Here is a 21,916-nt window from a genome sequence, read left to right as displayed (position 1 = left end):
AGGGAGGTTGAATGCTACTACAGTCAAATACAATTTTGACTGGTGAGACACTGTTGCATATTGCCATTATCTTTTAATTGCTATACTGCACCTCAGGCAGTACTTGATCATTACAGCTGCAATTCAAGATGCTCAAGAAACCAGAGCCAGGCACACTCATCTAAGGAACATAATGCCCATTTCCTTGTGGCAGTTATCATGGATTGTGCAACATAATGTGCTCATTTCCTTGTGGCAGTTATCATGGATTGTGCCTGGCTGACATGAGCATTAGCTCTTTAGGAAAAGGAAGCAGCTTCATTATAAAAACAGGGGATACTCTGGCTGTAAACCAGCTGTCAGTCACTGCAGGGAAGTTTCAAGATGAGCAGACAGCAAGTGCCAGTGCCAGCTGACAGTCTGCTGTTAGGTGCTGATAGAACTGAATGGGGACAGTCAAGAATCTAGATAGTCAAGTATTTTCTGCCAAGTCCTTGAAGTGATGATGTCCAGAGACTATCAGGACACATCACAGAGAACCCAGGATTAGGTGGAAGAGAACCTCCAAAGAGAACTGAACAACCCCAGAGGACCCCATGGCCCAGCCTAGGACTACCCACTGTACAGCTGGCACTGCTACACTGACCTACCAAACTTTAGACTATGTTGTACCACCCACAGGACAGGAAAGCCATGTAATTTGTAAACTTGCACATTATTTTTTATTAAAGTGTTTTGGCAACTGAATCCATTTTACTCCATACAGTCAATTTGTTGATAGCCCTACATTTAAGCATACAATCTGACGCATGTCTCTACCTCAGAACTGTAATACATTTTTATTAACAACCCGATGGGACAGGTTAACTGGTTGCTCTATAGATTAATTTATCAGTAAATACTCTGGAATAGCTAAAGCATGGTTGTGGAATAGGAGCTTTGCCAGCAGTCTTGCCTAAGCAGAAACAAACCTAATGACTTAATACCTATTTATTTGAAAGCATTTAGGTTGCTTCCATTATAAGTCTCTACTTTACTCTTTACTATGGCTCACTACACAGTATAGATTTTTCCTTGTAGATGCCATACAATATGTTTGACAGTCAACCTTTATCACTGGGAGTTTTTCTAGCACCATGTTACTGAAGCAGTCAGTGTAATTCTTTTACAATGCCTCAATATTGAGCAGTTACATGAACACATTTTTACAATCTAAATGAAGTCTCTCCATTTTTCACTGATACTGCATGTAAGTAAAGGAACTGCATATCACAGCAGGAAAGACTTTGTCTTTGCCTAATGGGTCCATCAGGTGTATCACAAGCAACAGATGAATGTTTGACAAAGATCCTTTTTATTCTAGCTAATTAACCAGTTGGACACACATATCTGTAATGGTTGTGCTTTGTACAGCCAGTCCTTGTTGCATCATGTGAATGTAAGCTAAACTGGCCACATTCTGAAAGAAGGCAAATTGACCCCTCCAGTTCGGAAAAAGATACTGCTCATGCCCAGCTGCTGAATGTGACAACATCAGTATTTCTTCAGTCTAATGGGCAGAACTCAGGCAAAGCTACTATGCTGAGAATTACCCCTTTCTTGTATACTCTGTGCAATTACATGCTGTCTAAGTTGCCTGAAGACTTTTTAATATACTCAAATTCTCAGTTGGAATCCTTCTGTTTTCTAGACTTGAAATACCAAGACTGAATGGTGTAAGAGTCTAACTTGAGATTGTTAACATGTGTCAAATTAATGATTACTATTTATTTTGTTCCTGGACTACTTCATCCTGAACTACTTTACCTCTAAGCTACCAGAGTTTGCAAAGTTTTGTTCAGTTACCCATGCTTTATTGTTTAGATCAAATAATGTAGCAGGCTTTAATTCAATGCAGAAAATGAAAGCCTGTCATTTACTTTGAAGTGCAGCAAGAAATTTCTTTTTTCTCTTCTAGAAGGCTAAATAAAACATCACAGAAGGTAAAGCAAACTAGATCTCGTAATCACATGCAGTAGTGACATGCTTTTAATGGTCAGAATAAAAGGCTAATCTTAAGATCTTATCTACTTATAATGATGAATGACCCATATTTCTGGCAACATAATGTGTTTCACAATAAAGGAAAACGTCTCAGAACATCAAGTCTCCACAAGTAATACGGTATTGGAAGAAGGGTTCGCCGGAGTCAAGAAGACGCTCAATATGAGTTATGCATCTTGCTCAGCTTTATTAGTTTCTAACACTGCTTACATAGAGCCGATACACATGCATATTCGTAAAGCAGAGATATAATTGGTTAGTAGTCTCTAAACGCGCGCCGTTCTCACACCCCTAATTATCATGACTAAAATGAGCATTCTATCCATGTAGCTAATTGTGTTGCTGTGCTGCAGCCTTGTAGTTTGTTACTCCCTCTATTGCCAGACCGGTCCCCATCTTTCTTGGCCCTGCACCTGCTTTGCCAGCAGCTGTAGCTTGTTACAGCCACGGCGTGTTGGCACAACATAATTACTTGGTCTCAGGACTCAAGAATAGCTCAAGGCTACCTTTCTTGTTAACTTCAGCACAGCAACTTCAGTACAGTTCTGATTACAGGCCTATTCTAATACCAGGCCTGGATTGTGCAGATCTTCAGAGATTCTAAGGCCACGCCCTGCAGCCATTCTTCTACAATACGGAATGTTTAGTTATTGAACAATAGTATAAATGGAAACAAGTTCAAATAATACACTAGTTTTAGGCAAGCATTCCTTTTCAATTTTTGTGTAAAGAAATTTTATGAATAACTGCCTTCAAATAAGCAATGTTAGGAATTTGAAGGAGCCGTTTATGTGTCAGCAGTAAAGCAGAAGGCAGTTAATACATGCCAGTCACAGAACAAAAAAACCCCAAACTATAACTTTTAGATACTAATATATTTTCATGTTAGAATAACAGTTTCCTACTAAACACTACTTGATTGCTTGTCCTCTCTCAAGGTTCTTAGGGATACCAAAGTAGGCAGCTGGACTCTGTTGATGTAAGAACTACTTGCTAAATATTTCAGTTAGCAACATGAATTTCATTACTCTTTTTTTCAGCTTCTCACTGATTTATGGGAGGAATAACAGTAAACTAAATGGCACTGAATGAAGTATAGAAGCTAATTCTCTGGATTTACATACAATTTCAGTAGCAAAGCCCTACAATAGCAGAATAACAGGAGGAAATACAGATACACACACACTGGATGAAACCAATGCAAATAGTAACTCTTGTTAACTCCTTCAAAGACGTTTAAAGATCAAAAAGCTGTATCTTGAAAATCAGATTATTAAGTACCTAAGAACAGTACCAGTCAACAATTATCATAATGAAATTCCATACTTCTAGCAGATCACAACAGCACATGGATGCTTAGGCTGAACGGCTATTTCATGGCTCTCTCACTTTGATCTGTCTACTAATTTTACCTGAAAAAAGTTCAAAATCGCATTTACTCTTGGTAGACAATATATCAGTATTACACACCAGCCCTACACATCAGTACACATCAGCAACAAGATTATATTCACAAACAACAGGACAAAACAAAACTTCTGAAGAGTTTTTGTTGGGACAAGACTTTGACTGTTTCAAAAACCAGAACTAGCAAATAATCAAACAATTACATTTATGCTATTCTAAGACATGAGTTTGTGCACTGGAGATGCTGTGAGTAGAAAAGTCCAGTGATGTTCTACTTCATCTTGGGTGAAAAGGTTTGAGCAGGAGGGCACTGATACTGTGTGTCAACAATCAGTTGCAGAACTGGCACTGGCAACAGGGCTTTGCTTTCTATGGATGTATGACCTTCTTTGAGGATAACATCTGCTTAGGAGATATGGGATCCACTTCATTAGGTGGGACAGAGGTATCTTTGCCAGCAGAACAGCTGAGCGGTAAGAAGGGACTTAAACCAGGAACAATGTGGGGAGGGAAAGAGTTACCAGCAGCCCTGTGAAGCAGTGGTGGACAGGATTGACAAGCAAAGGCCCTGGAGTGATGTGAATGAAAGGAAACACATACTCAATAAAATAAGGCTTAAGCAGGGTCACCTCAAGCATTTACATGTGAGCAGGGAAGTGGCTACAAGGAATCTTTATGAGGAAACTACCCAAACTCTGGGAAAACAGTATGCCAAGGTGTCTCTCTGAAGCACTTACACATCAAGGGGTGTACAAAGGGTTCACACGCAGCATAGTGAATAAACTCAAGGAACTGGAGACCTGCGTGCATTTGCAGGGCTATAATCTTGATGGGATCACAGAGATGTGGTGGGATAGCTCACGTAACTGGAGTGCAGCAATGGAGGGATACAAGCTATCTGATGACTTTATAATTTTTTTAAGAAATGAAAACGTCTCTAAGAAACAACCTTCACTAGGATGAAGTTCACGGGTACTTCCTTGTTGGGTTGTGTATTTTGTTGTGTTTAACCACCAACAAGTTTTGATAAAAGAATTAAATAAATTACAGAAGATTTCCGTAACTTTAGTGTGCTTTCTAAGTTAATGTTTATACTGCAAAGTCAAGGATACTATGGCTTTTAAGTCCCAGTTAGTCAAGTGTTATCTACATTAAATAGCATTCCAGTACTTTCCTACACTGAAACACCTGTCTTTAATATATTAACATAACTTTCATGCGCTGGGACAAGCATATTCATGACCTCCCAAAAATACCTCTACGCAGAATGACAGTTATGATATCAAATGGAATTTCTAGCTTGAGCCAAGGTCTTACTGTGCTGCACCACTGATACTAGCAGAATTAAGAAGTCTCACATGTATAACACCACTTCTTCACACCTTTAAAAATACTTAACAAAATATAGTTTTACACAATGTCATCCTTGGGTTTGCTTTTTGGTCCAGGGCAGGGTGGGATCAGGACATAATACTTCAAGCACTGATGATCATCATTCAAGGCACTTTGCCCAATTGCCCGTGCTTTCTGATAAAGACCGTGAAAACAGGAGCACCACCTGTACAAAACAGTTTCTGTCACTTCTGCAGTTCTGAAAGTAGATTTAGATTTTGCTTCAGGAGTTATAGGTTTTCTTCCCCTAATATTACACTGTGCAGCAGTCCTTTCATCAAAAGAGTATGAATCTGATACTAATGAAACAAAAGGAGAAAAACTGTTTACATCACTCAATAGGTGAAAACATAAAATGAGAAAGTCAAAACTATTGCTGGAGTCATCTACTTTATCAGCAGAATGAGCAAGATTTATAGGAAATAGTTTCTGTTCTCTGTGTGCTACCTCATGTTACAAATTTTCTTTTTGTGATGCTTCCTGTTTACTTTCATTGAATCACAGTATGGCCCCAAAGGCTGGAAGGAATGCACTCAAGCAGGGCTACCTACAGCCTTCTGGCCAGGACCATGTCCAGCCAGCTTCTGAATATAACCAACAATTGTGACTCCACAGCTTCTCTGGACAACCTATGCCCGTTCTTAGTTACCCTTACAGTAAAAAAGTGTTTGCTCATGTTCAGAGGGAACCTACTGTGTTTCAGTTTAAGCTTGTTGCCTCTTGTCCTGTCACTGAGCACCAATGAAAAGACTCAGCTCATCTTTAGCCCATGTCATAACTAACCTGCAGATACACTACGACAAATATTAAATAAACTGCCACAGTTATTATTATTGATTACTTATACTGTGATTACCCCTAAGGGCCACCTAACACGCCATGTTTAAAAGTTATGAAATTAGTAATACACACTATGATGTCTTCCAAATGCTTCAGTTACCTATTTCCTCATCATGTGCAAAGAGAAGAAAACACTTCATGCCTGAATTAGTGCCCCAGTGACTGTGGTGTTAACTTTCTTCCTTTACCCATCACCTCAGCAGTAGTAAAAAAACAGACAATGGGACAGGTGACAATTCAGGGTTCCCCTATGAGTAAGGATAGGGGAAGTAAAAATAAAGAAATCAGAATGGTACAAGTAGAGAAAGAAACACCAGTTTTCATCTGCTAATGACTGCACCACACCAGATTCAGGTTCCCATCCATATTAATTGCTACACTAGAATTTATAATCCCTGGACAGTAAAAAGGGTTAGAAGGATAAAAACTGATGAAAGCTCTTAAAGGGCTCTAAGCACAGCTATTTAGAGCTTTCAAGAGACTAAAAGTAGTCCAATATTAAATTCAGGAACATCACGTTCTTGCTATGCTACATCAAATTAGAGAACAACGATTCTAATATGAAATTCTGCATCTGAGGGGAAAAAGAAGAGAGATGCCTCTTCTTTGTTCTGAACTACACAAAGATTACTTCAAAGTTTATCCATCATAAAATTACCAGATTCCAAATGGCTAAAGCTTTGGGTCATTTTAATTAGGGACATATAAATCTCAATACTACTTAATTTTCTGAGAATTTGAAGCAGTTCAAAACATTGGAATTATTGTTACAAGCTCACACATAGCTCACATGATTTTCATGCAGGCAGCACTGATGTTGATATAATCCTAATTCATAAAACATTTAATTGAAGTACCTAGTATTATGTACTACAGTACCTGGATAACTATGTGATGAAACCCTATGTATGCAATACCTTCAAAGTAAGTGAAATTCTGTATTCAATTTTTGCCATCTTTGCTGGAAGAACTGCATTATAGTAAAATGGAAATTTTATATTCTCAAAAAAATTAGTGTTGAGATAGTTAGTAGCAACCAATGAAACTAAGGCTATGCTAGAAAATTTTACTAATATGTCTATATCAAATAGCAGTGTTTATGGAAAAAAAGTATTACAACTTCTGACAGTATTATATCAGCTTCTGGACACTTACTCTCCACTGCTTCTACTTCTACTACATGATACTCTTTTCCTGACTTACTAATATACAGAATACTGCTCTGAGATTTGAGAATCTTAGTTAAAAACACTGTTGACGTGCTGGAAGCTATTTGGAGAAGAACGTTCTAAGTGTGTAAGGGTTGTGGTCTAGAAAACATTGAAAAGGTGAAAAATTATGCAAAATCCATTCAGTTATTCAATACAGAAGTTACAATTGTCTTTTATCTATGGAAATATCAAGAAAAGGGATTTCAACACAAATGTAGTAACACTGACACCAATAAATAAGAAACACGGGATTAAATTGAACAAGCAAGCTAAAGCAAATTGTTTCCCTATTGAACTGGAAAACATGCAAACAGGCTTACAATGGGGTATCTGTAGGCTTAATGCAAGGTTAACTACATGTAATCTGCCTAAACAATGAACAGACTGGGTAAAATCTCACCAGTTTCTCCCATTCCTATCTTTCTTAATCTGCAATGTTATTTTGTGAGAGAAGGATGTACGTCATGCAGGTCAGCTGATGAGCCAGTGATTACTTTACCCCACTAAAGGTGGAGGGACTGGATGTATCTTTCAGTGGAGCTTTCCTGCTCCCTGTAGTGTGAAGGCCTATTTGTGAAACATACGCTTTTATTCTTGCTCCCAGATGTAACACTGCTTGCTTTAAAATAAAAAAATGAAAAAGTTGTGTTTGCTTTGCATCCAGACACCTAAAAAGACTGAATTAGAGTTGGAAGTACTGTATTTTGTCGTATTTACTTGCTTGGCATAGCCTGCAACTATTTGAAGGAAACAGATGACTGGAAAGCAGTCTGCAAACATGAAATATCCCTCTGAGGAAACCAGAATAGAACACCACCTGTGAAACTGCCTTTGGACCACACTGGTTTTGGCCCACAGAGAAGTGTTTAAATGCCAGTGACACTCAGTGGAGCCTGGGGAAAGAGAAAAAATTCCCAGTTTTATTCCAGCTTTCCACGTCAAAGAGACAAGCCTGGTCATCTTGGCCTCAGAGACTAAGAACTGTCAAAGACTATGGCCATCAGAGCCAACATTAACCATCACTTAGAGTACTGTAATCTACAGTTTAACTGATGCATTTCATTAATGCTTGATTCTTAGTTTTTAACAGACTAATTGGGTAGTAGCTGAGCATAAATAAATGTTTGCTTGCAATCTGCAGATTTGACAGGTGTCTCTCACAATATTCCCATTGCAGCAGTACCCAATTACTCTGCAGCAATAGCTGCAACAATTCACACCTAAGCTGCACATGGAAATCTGCTTGGTATCATGCTAACTCACAGCTAAATGGAGAGGAAAGCACTAGGAACGCCAGACTTAAGATGTCAACAGGCAGGGAATGTGGAAGAGGACAAAGAGTTGTATCCAGATGCAACTTCAACATACTCATCTATATCTCCTGTCATTCTGCACCTGGCAGCTGCCTAGCTAAATAAACCTTGCTTATCCTTATACCTTCCTCCTAACTTACCCTTCTATCCTAACCTACCTTCACCCTTGCTTACGTTTCTGCTTAAAGAGCATACAAAAAAGAAAAGAAGGCAAATGTTATGTAATACTTAAAATTAAAAAAAATATTCCAAAGGGTGAAAGTGCATTCTGATCAGAAGCACTGACTAAAAAGAACAAAAAGCACTAGAAATAAGGTAGAAATTACCTTGGATAAGGTACAGAATGAGCCAAAGTTTTGTGAATTTAAATTACTGCAGTGCAAAGCTTCTTTACGATCCCATTCAGACATGAATTATCTGGAATGCTCTGGGCAAGGTGTATCAACTCCTCCTTAGCACCCGAGTAATTAACTCAGCCTTGGAGCTTCATTCAGCCCTGAACACTGGCACAGCTTGCCCATCTCTGCACTGTGTCATGTAGATGTATTCTCTGAATTACCACAACTGACAAAGATTTTTTGAACTACTTCAAGTAAATGCAAACTTTCTGGTATAAAGAGCTGACCAAGTAATTCACATGAAGGTCTGGAACCTGAAAGTATGGAACTTAAAATGAAATAATTTTTAAAAATCAGTATTTTGAATAACTTCAGGTCCTAAACCAACCACAGCTTGGTGGCTTAAGACTTTTTACTTATCAGGATGCTTGTATGCTTTTTAAGCCATAATCTGATATACTTTATGTACCAATGGGCAGTGTCCCTCCCTCTGCTTAAGACTACATAAGACTGTCCCTGGCTTGAGAGCATTTGCTATAGTAGAACATTTGTCCCTGCCTTGAGAGCACTTATTATAACAGAACATGTCTCTCTCAAGATACTTTGAAAGCTTTATTTTATATTGCAAAGAGAATTTGCAAGGACTGAACTGTTTAATAGATTGACAGTGGAATATCTATTAATTTATTTCAATGAAATTTAAAAATATGAATCTCAGTATGTTATGTGCTATCTATTCTAATGAAAATCATAAAAAGAAATCTCATATGCTTTATTTGTGCTGGTAGTTGTAATTATGCATGACATTAATTTGCTTAACTGAAATACATACATGTTGAAGTCTTTTTGATCTCCCTAAACAACCTCATTGTAACATGTATCAGCCATTGACATGTTAAAAACTAAGTATTTAGATACAACCGGCACTCTGTAAAGAAAACAGCAAGTTAGTTGATCCTGCAGCAAGGATGACCAGCAGCAGCCTTGACCGTACTAGGAAAGGTGTAGCCAGCAAGTGCCTCAGTACCACACAGTCCGCATCTGGAATACTCTGCCCAGTTTTTGACTCCCCAGCAACAAACAAACAAACAAATAAAAACCAAAAAAAGGCAATGAAGTCTAGCTGAGGGTTACCAACATGGCCGGAAGCCAAGAATATTTGATGTGGGAGGAAAGGTTGATCAAACTGCATTTGCTCAGCCTTGAGAAAAGTATACGTATACAATTTCCTGAAGATGCACAGGTAAATTGCTTGCCTCCTCTATTTCATGACCTTTGTAACTTCAGAAATAGGTGCATCAAAGTACTTTTAGAGTTACAGACTAAAAGACTATCTTCTGGTTACCAGAGTTTCTCTGAGATAAGACTCAGTTTTAAAAGGTACCAATTTCCAGATGACATGTACTCTAAATGGTAAAGATGATGCTTATATGGTAGCACAGTGACTCTAATTCTCAAATACATCAGTGATCCAGTAGTTTTGCTAAAACAACCTAGACCTTGATTAAAAAAGGCAGAGACAGTTAAGGAGTGCCTAGATTTCTTAATCCAACCTAAAAAATGCTAACAGCATTCTTCCTGTATCTCATTTATCTCTTCTTACCTCATTTATTATCTTGGAGAAAAAACAAGTAAGTCAGTAGCTACTGAATATTACATTAACTTATATTCAGGTTAACTAGCCACTCTGATGCTGAGCCATTGCTATTTTCTAGGCATCAAGAGTGGACACTTACCCAGAGAATCTGGAATGTTTTAGTTTCTTACAGGTAACTTCACTTACATTTAAGTATTCCATACACAGAAAGTGAAAAAAACATACTGACTGGCTGCAGCAGCTGACAAGATTGGTTAAGGAGAGAATGCACTCAAAATCAAACTAGGAGAAGTTATTGATGGTTTGGTTCCAGATTCTAAAGGGCTGTAAGAGTGAAAACAGCTTGTCTGCGTCTGATACACTGTGATTGTACAGGAAAGAATGGTGGAACACAAAAATGGTGCAAGTAGACTGGAAGGTTAAGTTTGAAACACTACATGTAGTAAGACAGACATTTTTAAGGTAAGAAAATTTCCAGTGAAGAATGAGTTTGAATCTGTGCATCATCTTCACAAATAAAAGATGAAAAGAAAGCTCTTAGATAAAAACAGAAAGACACCTCAAATTTCTCTACCATCTGACAGGTACAAATAGTAAGAGCAATTTCAAAACCAGTTGGTAAGGTGTAAGAAATAGCTTAGCATACTTCCCAGTTCATGTAAATTTTCTTTATTATTAATGGAGATCACCACCCACTAAATTTTCATTCACCTTGCTTGCATTATTGCATGATACCTTCTCATCTCCAGCTAAAAGAGACACAACAATTATTTCTTCTTTCACTGCACAGAATCTTGCAGCATTACAGCAGCAGGCCTGTTGTCTTTGCTGAAAACAACTGTCTTATTCCTACTGTAATTTTTCTCACAGCTTTTGTTCCTTACATAAAAAGGCTTCATCCCTTACTTTGAGTATTCCTTAACTTTCAAGGAATGATGCTGATGCTCCTACACTGATTTCACACAGGAAGAGAGATTGATGCCAACATTTGGAACTTGCACTGTATAAATGAATATGTATGGACTTCCAGTACAAAAAATAGTTTATTGTTACAGAGCTAATATTCCAAGACACCAATTTCACCCCTACTTGAGACCAAACTACTTTCCTTTCCTACAGATAGCAAACAGTTTTTATTTTACCTGCAACACAAATCAATATGGAATTTTTTTTTGTAACTTCAGAAGGACAACTGTAACATGAAGAGCTGAAAGGCCCCAAGTGCTCTCAACTATTCACTCATTTAGCATAAAGAGAGATAAACACTACAGGCAGTTCCACTAAAGTTCAGTTCAACAAGGCACGCAAAAACTATCAATCATTATATGGGGAGTTGCTTGACTGCAAAAGAAAATGTGCCTAACTGACTGTCAGACACCACATAAACAGCTATGCGTTTTAAAGAAGTTTGCTGAAGTGTTACTGCTCACAGCATATATGTCAATGCAGCTATTACAGTGACATTAATATTTGAGATTAATTGACAGGTAGGACACTGACTACATTATGGCTAGAAAAGTGCTTATTTTTTATTTCTGGTAAAGAGCAGCTTTTTTTTTTACTTCTGTGGATTGTGATTCAAGTTTCTACTATGAAGTAGAATAATATGCCAAGCTACTACAAGAACTGTTTTCAGCTTAAGTGAGTCAACATTGATTTCCTATGTTGCATTGTGTTATTCTGAAGTAAACAACACTACCCTCATACCAAATACGTTTGTCTTCATTCTAATCTTCCAAGTGAAAAACTAAAGAATTCCCTGTGTTAGCTGTCAAGCAAACAGAATTCCCTTTTCTAATCCAAGAAAAAACAAAAAAACCGCAGAACTCTGCCACCATAATTAAAATGCTTACAGTCAGTTAAAATGTCAGACTCCACTATGCTCCCAAGTGATTCTCCTTTTTTGCTGAATCAAGATGATGACACAACTGACAATACTTACAGAGTTTAAAAATGAACAGATTCACGCTTTGGTCCTGTTTCTTCCATTTTATTTTCATAACAAATACGTTTGCAAATAAGCCAAATCTAAATGTTTTACTCAGATTTGAAATGTCAGGGCTGCACAATTACCAAAGAAGCAGCCAGTCATATTTGCTACTTCTTCAATTACTGTATTGAAGCACTTCAGGCAAAACAGAAATTTACTTATGAAGTGCAAACTACATGAATCTAGAATACCAGGATGAACTGTACACTTACCACACACCGCAAGAAAACACATTAACAAAACACTAATGAAATCTTCTTCCCTTCTTTTATTTTACTTACTAGAAGAGACATGGTACATGTCCTGGAATATGAAGAAGCCACAATAGTATCTTTACCTGATTTTGTGATATTTACATTAGTGTTTTCCTCTACTTCCCCTTCCCATCTCTGCTAAAACCTTCCCAAGATTCTCAAGCTCCTGGACAAATGTTGTCTGCAGAAGAATACCTGCACATTACTTCTATCTATCGCAAACCTTTAAAACCACAGTAGTTTTGCACTTGGGGGAAAAAAAATCCATTGTGTATTTTCCCTCTTGGTATCTGAAATATGTCTGAAATGTGCCACATCCTATATTAACACAGATAATTCAGCATTTGTATGGTCTCAATTTACAGATGGTGCACACAAAGAAAGTATTATGCACATATCACCTAACCAGACACAGCACATTAAGATGAAAGGTGTCTGAGATACATTGTGCAAGGTATATAAGACAAAGTTAAAATCCCAGGCTTTGGTGTAGGACCAGAAGTTTTCTTTAAAATACAAATAAATTGCATATATTTTACATAATCAGTTGTTATACAGAATGCTAAAATATTAAAAAACAACAGGAAGTTCTGTGCAGAAATAATAAAACCAAGTTCCTGATCTACAGGACTGAAAAAATAAACAGGAACACTTATATACACAGAATCATACAATCATTTACACTGGAAAAGACCTTTAAGATCATCAAGTCCAACCATTAATCTAGCACTGCTAAGGACAGTGTGTCACATTACATTCCAGATGACTAATTAACCTTCCAAACATACAAGCATGCCTACCTAAAAACTGGTTTAATTAATCTGGTGCAAAACCTTGGAGAAGTAATGACATTGTACTAGTTATAGGTGTTTATACCAAAACAATATGGAAATGTCCACGGGAAAAGTTACATGCCATCATATAACACAAAAGAAATAGTATAAAGTTATTTAAAAGGTGCTTCCTCCAACAAAGTTAGAACAAATTCCAAGATAATCCAGATCTTCCCAACAGAACCATCTCCTTCTATAGAACACTGAATATTCAAGCTTAACATTGGTAGACTTGGACGCCACATAACGTTGACTCTTAGTGTGCAATGGAAACACTTCCATGTTTAAACTACTAACATGCATGCGCATATGTACCACAGATCCCGCCCTGAATTTACAAAACACCTCTGGTGCAAGCTCTGTTGAAAGAAACTAACTTGTACCTAGCAACAAAAATCCTCACCTGTGTTACACAAATTATTGAAGACATGTTGAGGGAGGTGATCCGTGCCCTCTACTGATCACCAGTGAATCAAGCTTGGAGTGACATGTCTGGTTCCGGGCTCCTGCACTGGGTTTACATGGCAGGATTTCAGTAGTGGGGAGCCTACAGGGGTGCCTTCTGTGAGAATATGGAAGAAGCCACCCCCATGTCAGCAAACTTCCAGTTCGCTCCAAGACAGACTCATGGCCTAAGCTGAGCTAATAAACAATGGCGGTAACACCTCTGATAACATACTCAAGAAGGGTAAAAAAAGCTATGCAACAGCAGCTGGGGGAAAGGACTGAGGAAATGGGAGAGAGGAGTGAGAAAACATGAGAGAAAACTATGCAGACACCAAGATGAGTGAAAAAGGTGGGGGAGAGGCTGCTGCAGGTGCCAGAGCAGAGACTCCCCTGCAGCCCATAGTGAAGACCATCGTGAGCCAGGCTGTTCCCCTGGAGCCTGTGGAGGTTAACGATGGAGCAGATATCCATTCTGCAGCCCATTACTCAAACACAGGGTGTTCTCACTGAACATCAGGGAAGTTTTTTTTACTGTTGGTGGGAAAAAGCAATGGCACAGCTTGCAGTGTCTCCACTGTGGGAGATATTCAAAAGCCATCTGGACATGGTCCCGGGCAACTAACTCTTAGTGGCCCTGTTTGAGCAGGGGGTGTAGAAGAGATGGCATTCAGGGGTCCCTTCCCACCACAGACAAGGGGCAATTCCTTCTCCTCTGTCAGGTCTCAGAGGAGCCAAGTCTGGGTGCTCCACTGGGACCAAGGAAGTCACCAGCGTTTCCTGCCTGCACTGCTGTGCTGCCAATTGCTGTGCCCTTTCGCCCCAAGGCAACAGCCTGTCACCATGGGATCTGATGAGTCTGAGGTTAACCCCTGGCCAAAAAGATACAAAAACATGGCCAACATCCTGTGAAGCGGGGGCTTTCCCCCTTTGGGGTGTTTGCTGCCCTCGCTGGGTAGCGCTTGGGGCACAGCCTCAGAGACTCCTGAGCTGTCATGGGGGGCATCTGTGATGGCCCCAACCTCACCGCTCTTCACTGTCCTGCGAGTGCACACACACTGTCTGCGACCTCCAGCAGGACCGCGGGCCTCTGCCCGGAGCGTGGCCTTGGTGCAGAGACTCGGCTGGCATGGGTGCTGCGGGTGCTGCGGGTGCTGCAGAGCAGCTGGCCCAGGGCTGTGAGCTTGAGGAGCATACAGGGGCCTTTGGCACCACTGCAGGCTCCCAGCCAGTTCTTCTGCTTTCCCTGATCACCTCCTGCAGGTACCTGTGCTAGCTCGAGCCATGCTGCCTGTCTGTGGGGGAGTGCAGGGGGGGGTGGTGGTGCCCTGACTGGGGGGCACATGCTTGAGGCACCCCGCGGGGACAGGCACATGTGGGGAGGGCAGTCCATGCAGCTGCCTAGCCACTTTCCAGCCTGCAAAGAGCCCCTTCAGGGGGACCTTACCTCCTCCCCTCTCTCACCACCTTCTGGGGCTTTCTTTCATTCCCTGTGCTAGAAAAGCTCAAGCACTTTGCACATCTCTTGGCAGGACATGGCGTCAGGTGCTGAAGAGGCTCTGCAGGACAGTGGCTCTGCCACAAGCCAGCTGCAGCGCGCAGGGCAGCAGCAGGCAGCAGCAGATGGCCCATGCCCCATCTGCCTGGACAGCACGGACAACACAGCCTACCTCGACACCTGCTTCCACGCCTTCTGCTTTGACTGCATCCAGCAGTGGGCTGCCATGAGAGCCCCGTGCCCACTCTGCAGGCGGCCTTTCAGCTGCATCCTGCACACTGTGAGGGCAGATGACGACTACCAGGAGTACGTTGTGGGCTCATCCGCCCACCGGCAGAGGACCGCGGCCAGGCAGAGGGTCTACAGCAGAACCCTGCAGCAGCGCTACAACCTGCGCCCAAGGCCCACCAGTGAGCCCGTCGCTGGCAGAAGGGGGTCTGCGGAGCAGGACCCAGCAGCGTGGCAGGGCACAGCTCCAAGGACCTCCGACCCCTCCACCCAACAGGCTGCAGGGGAACGCCCAGCCAGCCCTGCCAATGGACCTGTTCTCCGCTTTGATGAGCTGGCACTGCAAGCTCAGATTGTTGGCTTCACGGACGTAGAATAAAGATTCAGAAGTTTTTCAGAGCTTTCAAAACCACTTGGTACCCTCTATATGAACACTCTAAACTGGTTGGTGAGGAAGGTGTAATTTTATCTTCTCCTCTACATATAACGGTTGTATTTGCACTACATAAACAAATACATAAGTAAAAGCTGTCATTTACTATGCCAAGAGATTGACTGTAAACAAACAAAAAAATCACTTTATGTGGTGTAACTCTGCACCTTTTAAAATGAGTTATGAATACCAGAATCAACACATATAACTCCTTACACCTGCAACACAGCAACCTGCTGAGATCCGGAACACTCTGAAAAGTCCATACCCACTATTGCTTGTATTTATGCATTCTGAATGGGAAGTTTACAATAAAGCAGATATGTAAATTATACCCATTTTATCAGTGAAATTAGTTATTGTAATGACCCTTGAAAGCCATCTGGCTCAGAGTGGCAGCGTGCAATGAACTACCTTTGCATCAAAAACCATCCCACACCTTTAATCTGCCTTCTGTACACAGTGGCCATGTGGGCAGGAAAGGCAAGACCACAAACTCCCCTTCAGTGGGTCAGTGAAGTGCCGAAGCACAGCTTCAGAACATGGTACCTAAAGAACAAGCACAATGGCCAGGACCATGCAGTATTCTGAATGCTCGGGAAAGGAGAAAGATGCAGGTAGGTTGGAAAGCTGTACATGAGGGGTACAAGGACAGCACACTGGACCAGATGCACTGCTCCTCAGCATCCAAAGGGAGATCTGCCCACTCTGCCTGTCACCATGACCACTTGCCCCAAACTCTCTCTCCCTCTGTCCATGTCATCAGTTTGCCCCTGCCATCCCATCCTTTTTGCCTCTTAGGAGCCATCATTTTGTCATAGCTGTCTGCCCACATGTGCAGAGCACCCTGGGACTGGATGGAGTAGCTGCCCCCAACAATTTGCCCAAAGCCCCTTTAAGCTTGAGAACACCTAAAGATTGGAATGTTTTTGCTAACGTCCTGGCTGTGGTGAATGTCCAATCTTCTGTCACAGGTAAAGCAGCAAACCAGGATCTCTTGGAACAATTAAAGGTGAATGAGAACTGAGAAGCACCACACACACTACGTTAGAAAAGAAAGCTACCTAAAAAAGCCCAATGCCTCACCCTGAACTATTTATTGTAATACGTAAATGGTCATTAAAACTTTCAACTTTGACATCTATATTGCCCATTAAAAAAAAAATAAATAAATTGGGGGAATAGCTGAAGAATGCACGCACAATTTTTCAGTTGTGTTCTAAGTTTTATTTACACAATACGTTTATGAATAGCATTACAAGAGATAAAGTTAAGGATATGCATGCATTTTATGGTGTTTTATTCATGACAGGATACAGGCCAGGGCAACAGCTGGAGAGTCAATGGCTGAAGCTCTTCTGTGGGTGTTAGTAAGATGGTTTGTACATTTATCAACATTGTAAGGGACAGTAATAATAGGATTTCTGCAAAGTATACTGCCACGTGTTACCCAGCCACGTCTTACCTTGCTATTTCAAAGGTGACATCTTCACCGAGGTTGTTCCTTCTGTGCAGGTACTGTATTGCTGCAAACCTCACCTCTCACTTGCTGGAGAGCTCCAGGGGCCTCACCAAATCTATGGTGAGGCTGGAGATGCTTTGTGGGAAAATTCTGGTGCTGGGATTTCTGGCTAGCATAAGGAAGAAACTGCCATCTGCCATCCTTATTTCACCTTCACTCGAATTCCAGTCACTACATGTCCTGGATTTGGGCTGCTGTTTGTTTCTTACTTTCACTTCTGCAGCAATGATTTTGTCAGTTTTGTAGATTCTGTCCTCACTGGTACCCACTTTTTGAAATTCTTCCAGGTAAAATGTCCCGTCCATTGCTTCATGGCCATAGTCTATTAACTGCACAGGTGGGTACCTGCTTCCTTCCTACAGTTTCAGCTATTGACATGTCATCACTCATGAACATCTGATGATAATAATTCTCAAATCTTTTTTTGTAATACACACTCTGATATGATCTGCCTTTCTGAGCATAGGCACATATTCTTTAATTTTAAATCAGTCCTCTGATTTGGTTTTCCAGACCCTTACAGAGTTTAAAGGGTTCACACCCACAGGTCTGTCTCCCATAGCTCTGTGGAAGCTATGGTTATAGTTCCTGAGAAACCTGGTAACTCATCAATGTAACAAAGTGTTGTACACTAAAGTATCTCCACCTCTTAGTTTTAAACAACCTATCCAAACATGCTGCAGAGGAGGTTTTGCTTTGTTGCTAGCACCAAGAAGGTACGCATTAAACAAGCTCTTAAAGCAGTATAAAGGCTGGTTTAAAAAACCAACCCAAACCAAACACTTTCTTCCATCAGTCTGTAATTTCTGGTATGTGCACTGCCAGCTAAAAATGGCTTTAAAAGCCCCAGCTATATCAGAACCCATATGCCTTTCAGATCAATGGCAAAGGCATATTTGTGTAACAGTTCTAGCATCATATTTAAGCTGTACTTAACAGCAATGTCATGTTTGGAATACTAGTGCACATACACCAATTTGCTGCCTCTGCTACAACCACCTCATTTCTCTTAAGGTGTTGTCTTGGTAGCTTGCATAACGTGCAGGTATCCTGGTTTGCAAGTCGAGTTGCCACTTGGGTCCATCCAGTTTGTACCAAAAGTTGGGCTTTTAGCAACTTCTAAAGAGGGATTTATATCCCTCAAGCTCCACATCTCCCTAGGAGCATCACAAACGCCTTTAAAAAGGAGTGGCAGCATAGACGTCTTTATTGGCATGCCATTACTACACACATACAAGAAACAAAACACTTCACCATGATTGAATTCAAACACAGAGATACTTTCTTAACTGGTTATGATGGATATCACTCATTGATCACACTTTTCCAAGGTTCTGTTGGGTTTTTTTGCCACTCTTCCGTGAAAGCTGCTGTTCCTTCTCTGCTCATTCTGTAACTGCTGCTGGCCCAGATAGCAGCAATTCTGTCTTCTGCCTCCTCAGCTAGTCAGCTGGAGCTTTTTAAAGTGTTCTGTAAGGACATCAACCTAAGGAGAAGGAAACAGATATAGCACAAGCCTGTACATCACCGTGGCATTAAAAGGAACTGCAAGGTTCCCCCAAAGCAGTGAGCAAAGGCAGTTCTCACCAGCACTTGCCCTTCCTTTGTGAACCTTACCTGGAAATTGTTTCCTTATTCACAGGCCTGTCAGATGGCTCCTTTGCTTCATGTGGTGAGTCCTGCTGGGGCTTGTCCTTACTGTCTCCACACCCATGTTCTTCTGAAGTTGGCCTTTCATTCTGGATTTCCACTTTTGCAGAGAGCAATGCCTGTGTCTTGTGACACAGTGCAAAGCCCCAAAGCTACCCCAGCAACTACCAGTGCATGGCCATCTAGGCAGGCAGTTTAGTGCCAGATGTGGGGCTCCAGGATCGGGCTCCTCTTTGCACATGGCAGGGGATGCACAGTGGGCCCCCTTGGTGGGTCATCTCTGAGGACAGGCCAGTAGCCCCTTAGCATGTCCCCACTTGATCATGCCCTTCTCCCCATTCTGACCTCCTTGTCCTCTTGTACCTCCCTCCACTCCAAACATGTCAGGATTTGATCACCGAGCTTGTGAAGTGCGGGGTCCCAACCTACTTTCTGCTGTTATTTAATTACATTCCATTCACATTTAAAATTGAATTAACTGATTTCATTAGCTCTTTCATTTTATGCATACACTTTTATGTAGAGATATATATATATTTAGTTTGTATATACTTCATACAGTGTAAAGATATCTATATCGTATATAATACTTCTATAAAGCTATATATAAGATACATATTTTACTTCTACTTTGATGTATATTTACATCTTTGTAAAGCATTTTATACCTAGATTTATTATGAATACACATACACATAAACACATGGACATATGTTTATATCTGGGAACTTTATGGTCCAAAGGAAATAAGCAGCCAACCATAAAGTGCGCTGAGGTCACATGCCTTTGATGCTGGCAGCGCTGGCAGCCAGTTGCAGGGCAGTACATAAGCACGTGGGTTACAAGGTGGCCAGACATGATGGCTTCCTGCCATGAGATGATGGATGAAGCAAAGTGATGGCCCTGACCCTGTAGCTGGAGGGCACCTTGTGTTCCATCCTGCTTTGGGCAAAATGCTTGGGGCAGTTGCTCCAGCCAGTTGCAAGGGCGCTCTGTGCACATGGGAGGAGACAGCAATGACAAAAAGGTGGCTCCCGAGGGTAACAAGGAGGGGTGGGATAAAACAGTATGATATTTGGCAGGAATTTTAGTCTGTCTTCTGAAAAGAACTCCCTGTAAACTGCAGATACTGAAACAAAATGCATTTAAACAACAATATTTTTTAATATTAATCATCAGAAATGATCATTGCCTTGTGTTAGATTACCATATACAGAAAAATTACACAGTTTAAAAAGCTGTTGATGGGTTTTGTTGTCTTCCATTTTAGCAAATTTCAAACAAATGCTAACAAGTTTCTAGGTATATATAAGCAAGGCAAAAAAAATCAGCATGGAAGTGAGTGATTTTAACATGAAGTACAGCAGTATACAAAACAGAAAAGTAGAATCTGACCTCAAGCAAACAGGGGGTATACTGCCTTCAGCTTAAATGGTTACTGTTATCACACTCCAATAAATGTCACACAAAATACATTCAGAAATTAATATACTACAAAGTCACAATATACTACCACTTTATCATTTCAATTTTTGAGTAACTAACAATTGTATGAATGATCTATCTTTACGATAATGAAATGATTAAAAACTTCTGTTATGTATTTATGATAAGCAGTACATTTTTTGAAGAATTATTGTATTAGACACAGAAAGCAGACAGAAAATGGAAGGAGAAGGTAAATAACTAACAGCAAAAAACAGACTCTGAAACTGGCAAGGAGAATTGTACCCTGTGCAGTGTGTTTCGTGTACTACAGAACATGAAGTGAACTTTAGTCAGATCCTCCAGCTTGTACAGGAAGAACAAAAGCACTATAAAATATAATAGCTTAAGAGCCGATTCTGTCATTTGGTTTCTAGAATGTTCAGTCAGTACCAGCAATTCACTGAGTCAGGGCTCTTCTCAAATCTTAGATCCTATCTGAATTTGTGATTCATTCAAACATGATGTAATAAGAGCTTCAAAATAAGAAGGAAAAAAGTTTGAGAAAGTTTTATTAATTTCATAAAACAAAACAATAAAAAGCACAGGAAAAAATACTACTACTGATGACAGCATAAGCAAGGGAAGTGAAAGTTAATGAAATGATTGCATCTAATCTGATTAGGAAATGGATTTGTATAACGACAATCTTGTGTGTCAAAAAAAAAAAAAAGAAAAGAAAAAAAAAATCATCAAAGATAGGACCCTCCCCTCCTTTCCTGCCCAAAAAGGAAACAGAGGTACTTTGGTAAGGCATCTGAAACTTGGTACCACTATGTCATCAGAAACACTGCAGCACAGCTATCATTATGGGGTGTGAGGGAAGCACAGGGAAAAGTTGCTACTAAAGTATGAGATTTGCAGAAAGAGAGCAATGAAGACTATAAAGCTGTTTCAACAATTGTGTTGCATAGATAAAAGAAAATGTGTTTGGATCAAAAGCATGACAGGTTAAGAGCTGGTATGCATACACAAATCTGACGCATTTAAGAGAGACAAATACTACTGGAGAAGTTTATGATAAGAGGAGACTGATTTTTGAGTTGTAGCTCAGAAACCTTTGCTACAAGGTTCAGATATTCATGGATATAACCACCATGTTTCTTTACTAAGTAGCCCTAAATCTGCTTGATGCATCTCATGCTACAATCCCTAATAGTTATGCAGTACACTGGTTTACGCTACAGGAGGCTAAAAGGATTTTGTTAGCAAAATCAGCCTAACACATGTTGTGTGAATTTGATAGAGATGCCTGTCATGCAATCCATATGAACCAGGGTATACACAGCTGCAAGTATCTCCTGTGAGCAACAGGCGTTTTGTATAAGCATATAGGTACAACAGTAAGGCTCAAGAGAGAATCCTGCATCATAGTGACCTCTCACAAATAGTAAGTGTGTATCTTCAGAAGAGCTCTGAAGGGATTTTAAGAAGAGAGGATTGTCAGCCATCAGTAGCA

The 21,916-nt window shown here is 40.4% G+C and overlaps 2 protein-coding genes across 5 annotated transcripts in view; one reads left to right on the top strand and one right to left on the bottom strand.

Annotated features, from left to right (window-relative positions):
• Window positions 1–21,916, bottom strand: part of RFX3 (regulatory factor X3) — a 128,091-nt gene that overhangs the window by 72,689 nt on the left and 33,486 nt on the right. The gene's annotated exons all lie outside the window — the stretch shown is intronic.
• Window positions 15,177–15,746, top strand: LOC130142197 (E3 ubiquitin-protein ligase Topors-like). The gene has a single exon (XM_056323689.1). It carries the CDS (start codon window positions 15,177–15,179, stop codon window positions 15,744–15,746), a length of 570 nt encoding a protein of 189 aa, XP_056179664.1.

This window comes from Falco biarmicus, chromosome Z, assembly GCF_023638135.1.
Source record: "Falco biarmicus isolate bFalBia1 chromosome Z, bFalBia1.pri, whole genome shotgun sequence".
Classification (NCBI taxonomy): Eukaryota; Metazoa; Chordata; class Aves; order Falconiformes; family Falconidae; genus Falco; species Falco biarmicus.
The sequence above is the reverse complement of the archived record's forward strand: the minus strand, read 5'-3'. Positions and strand labels throughout refer to the sequence as shown.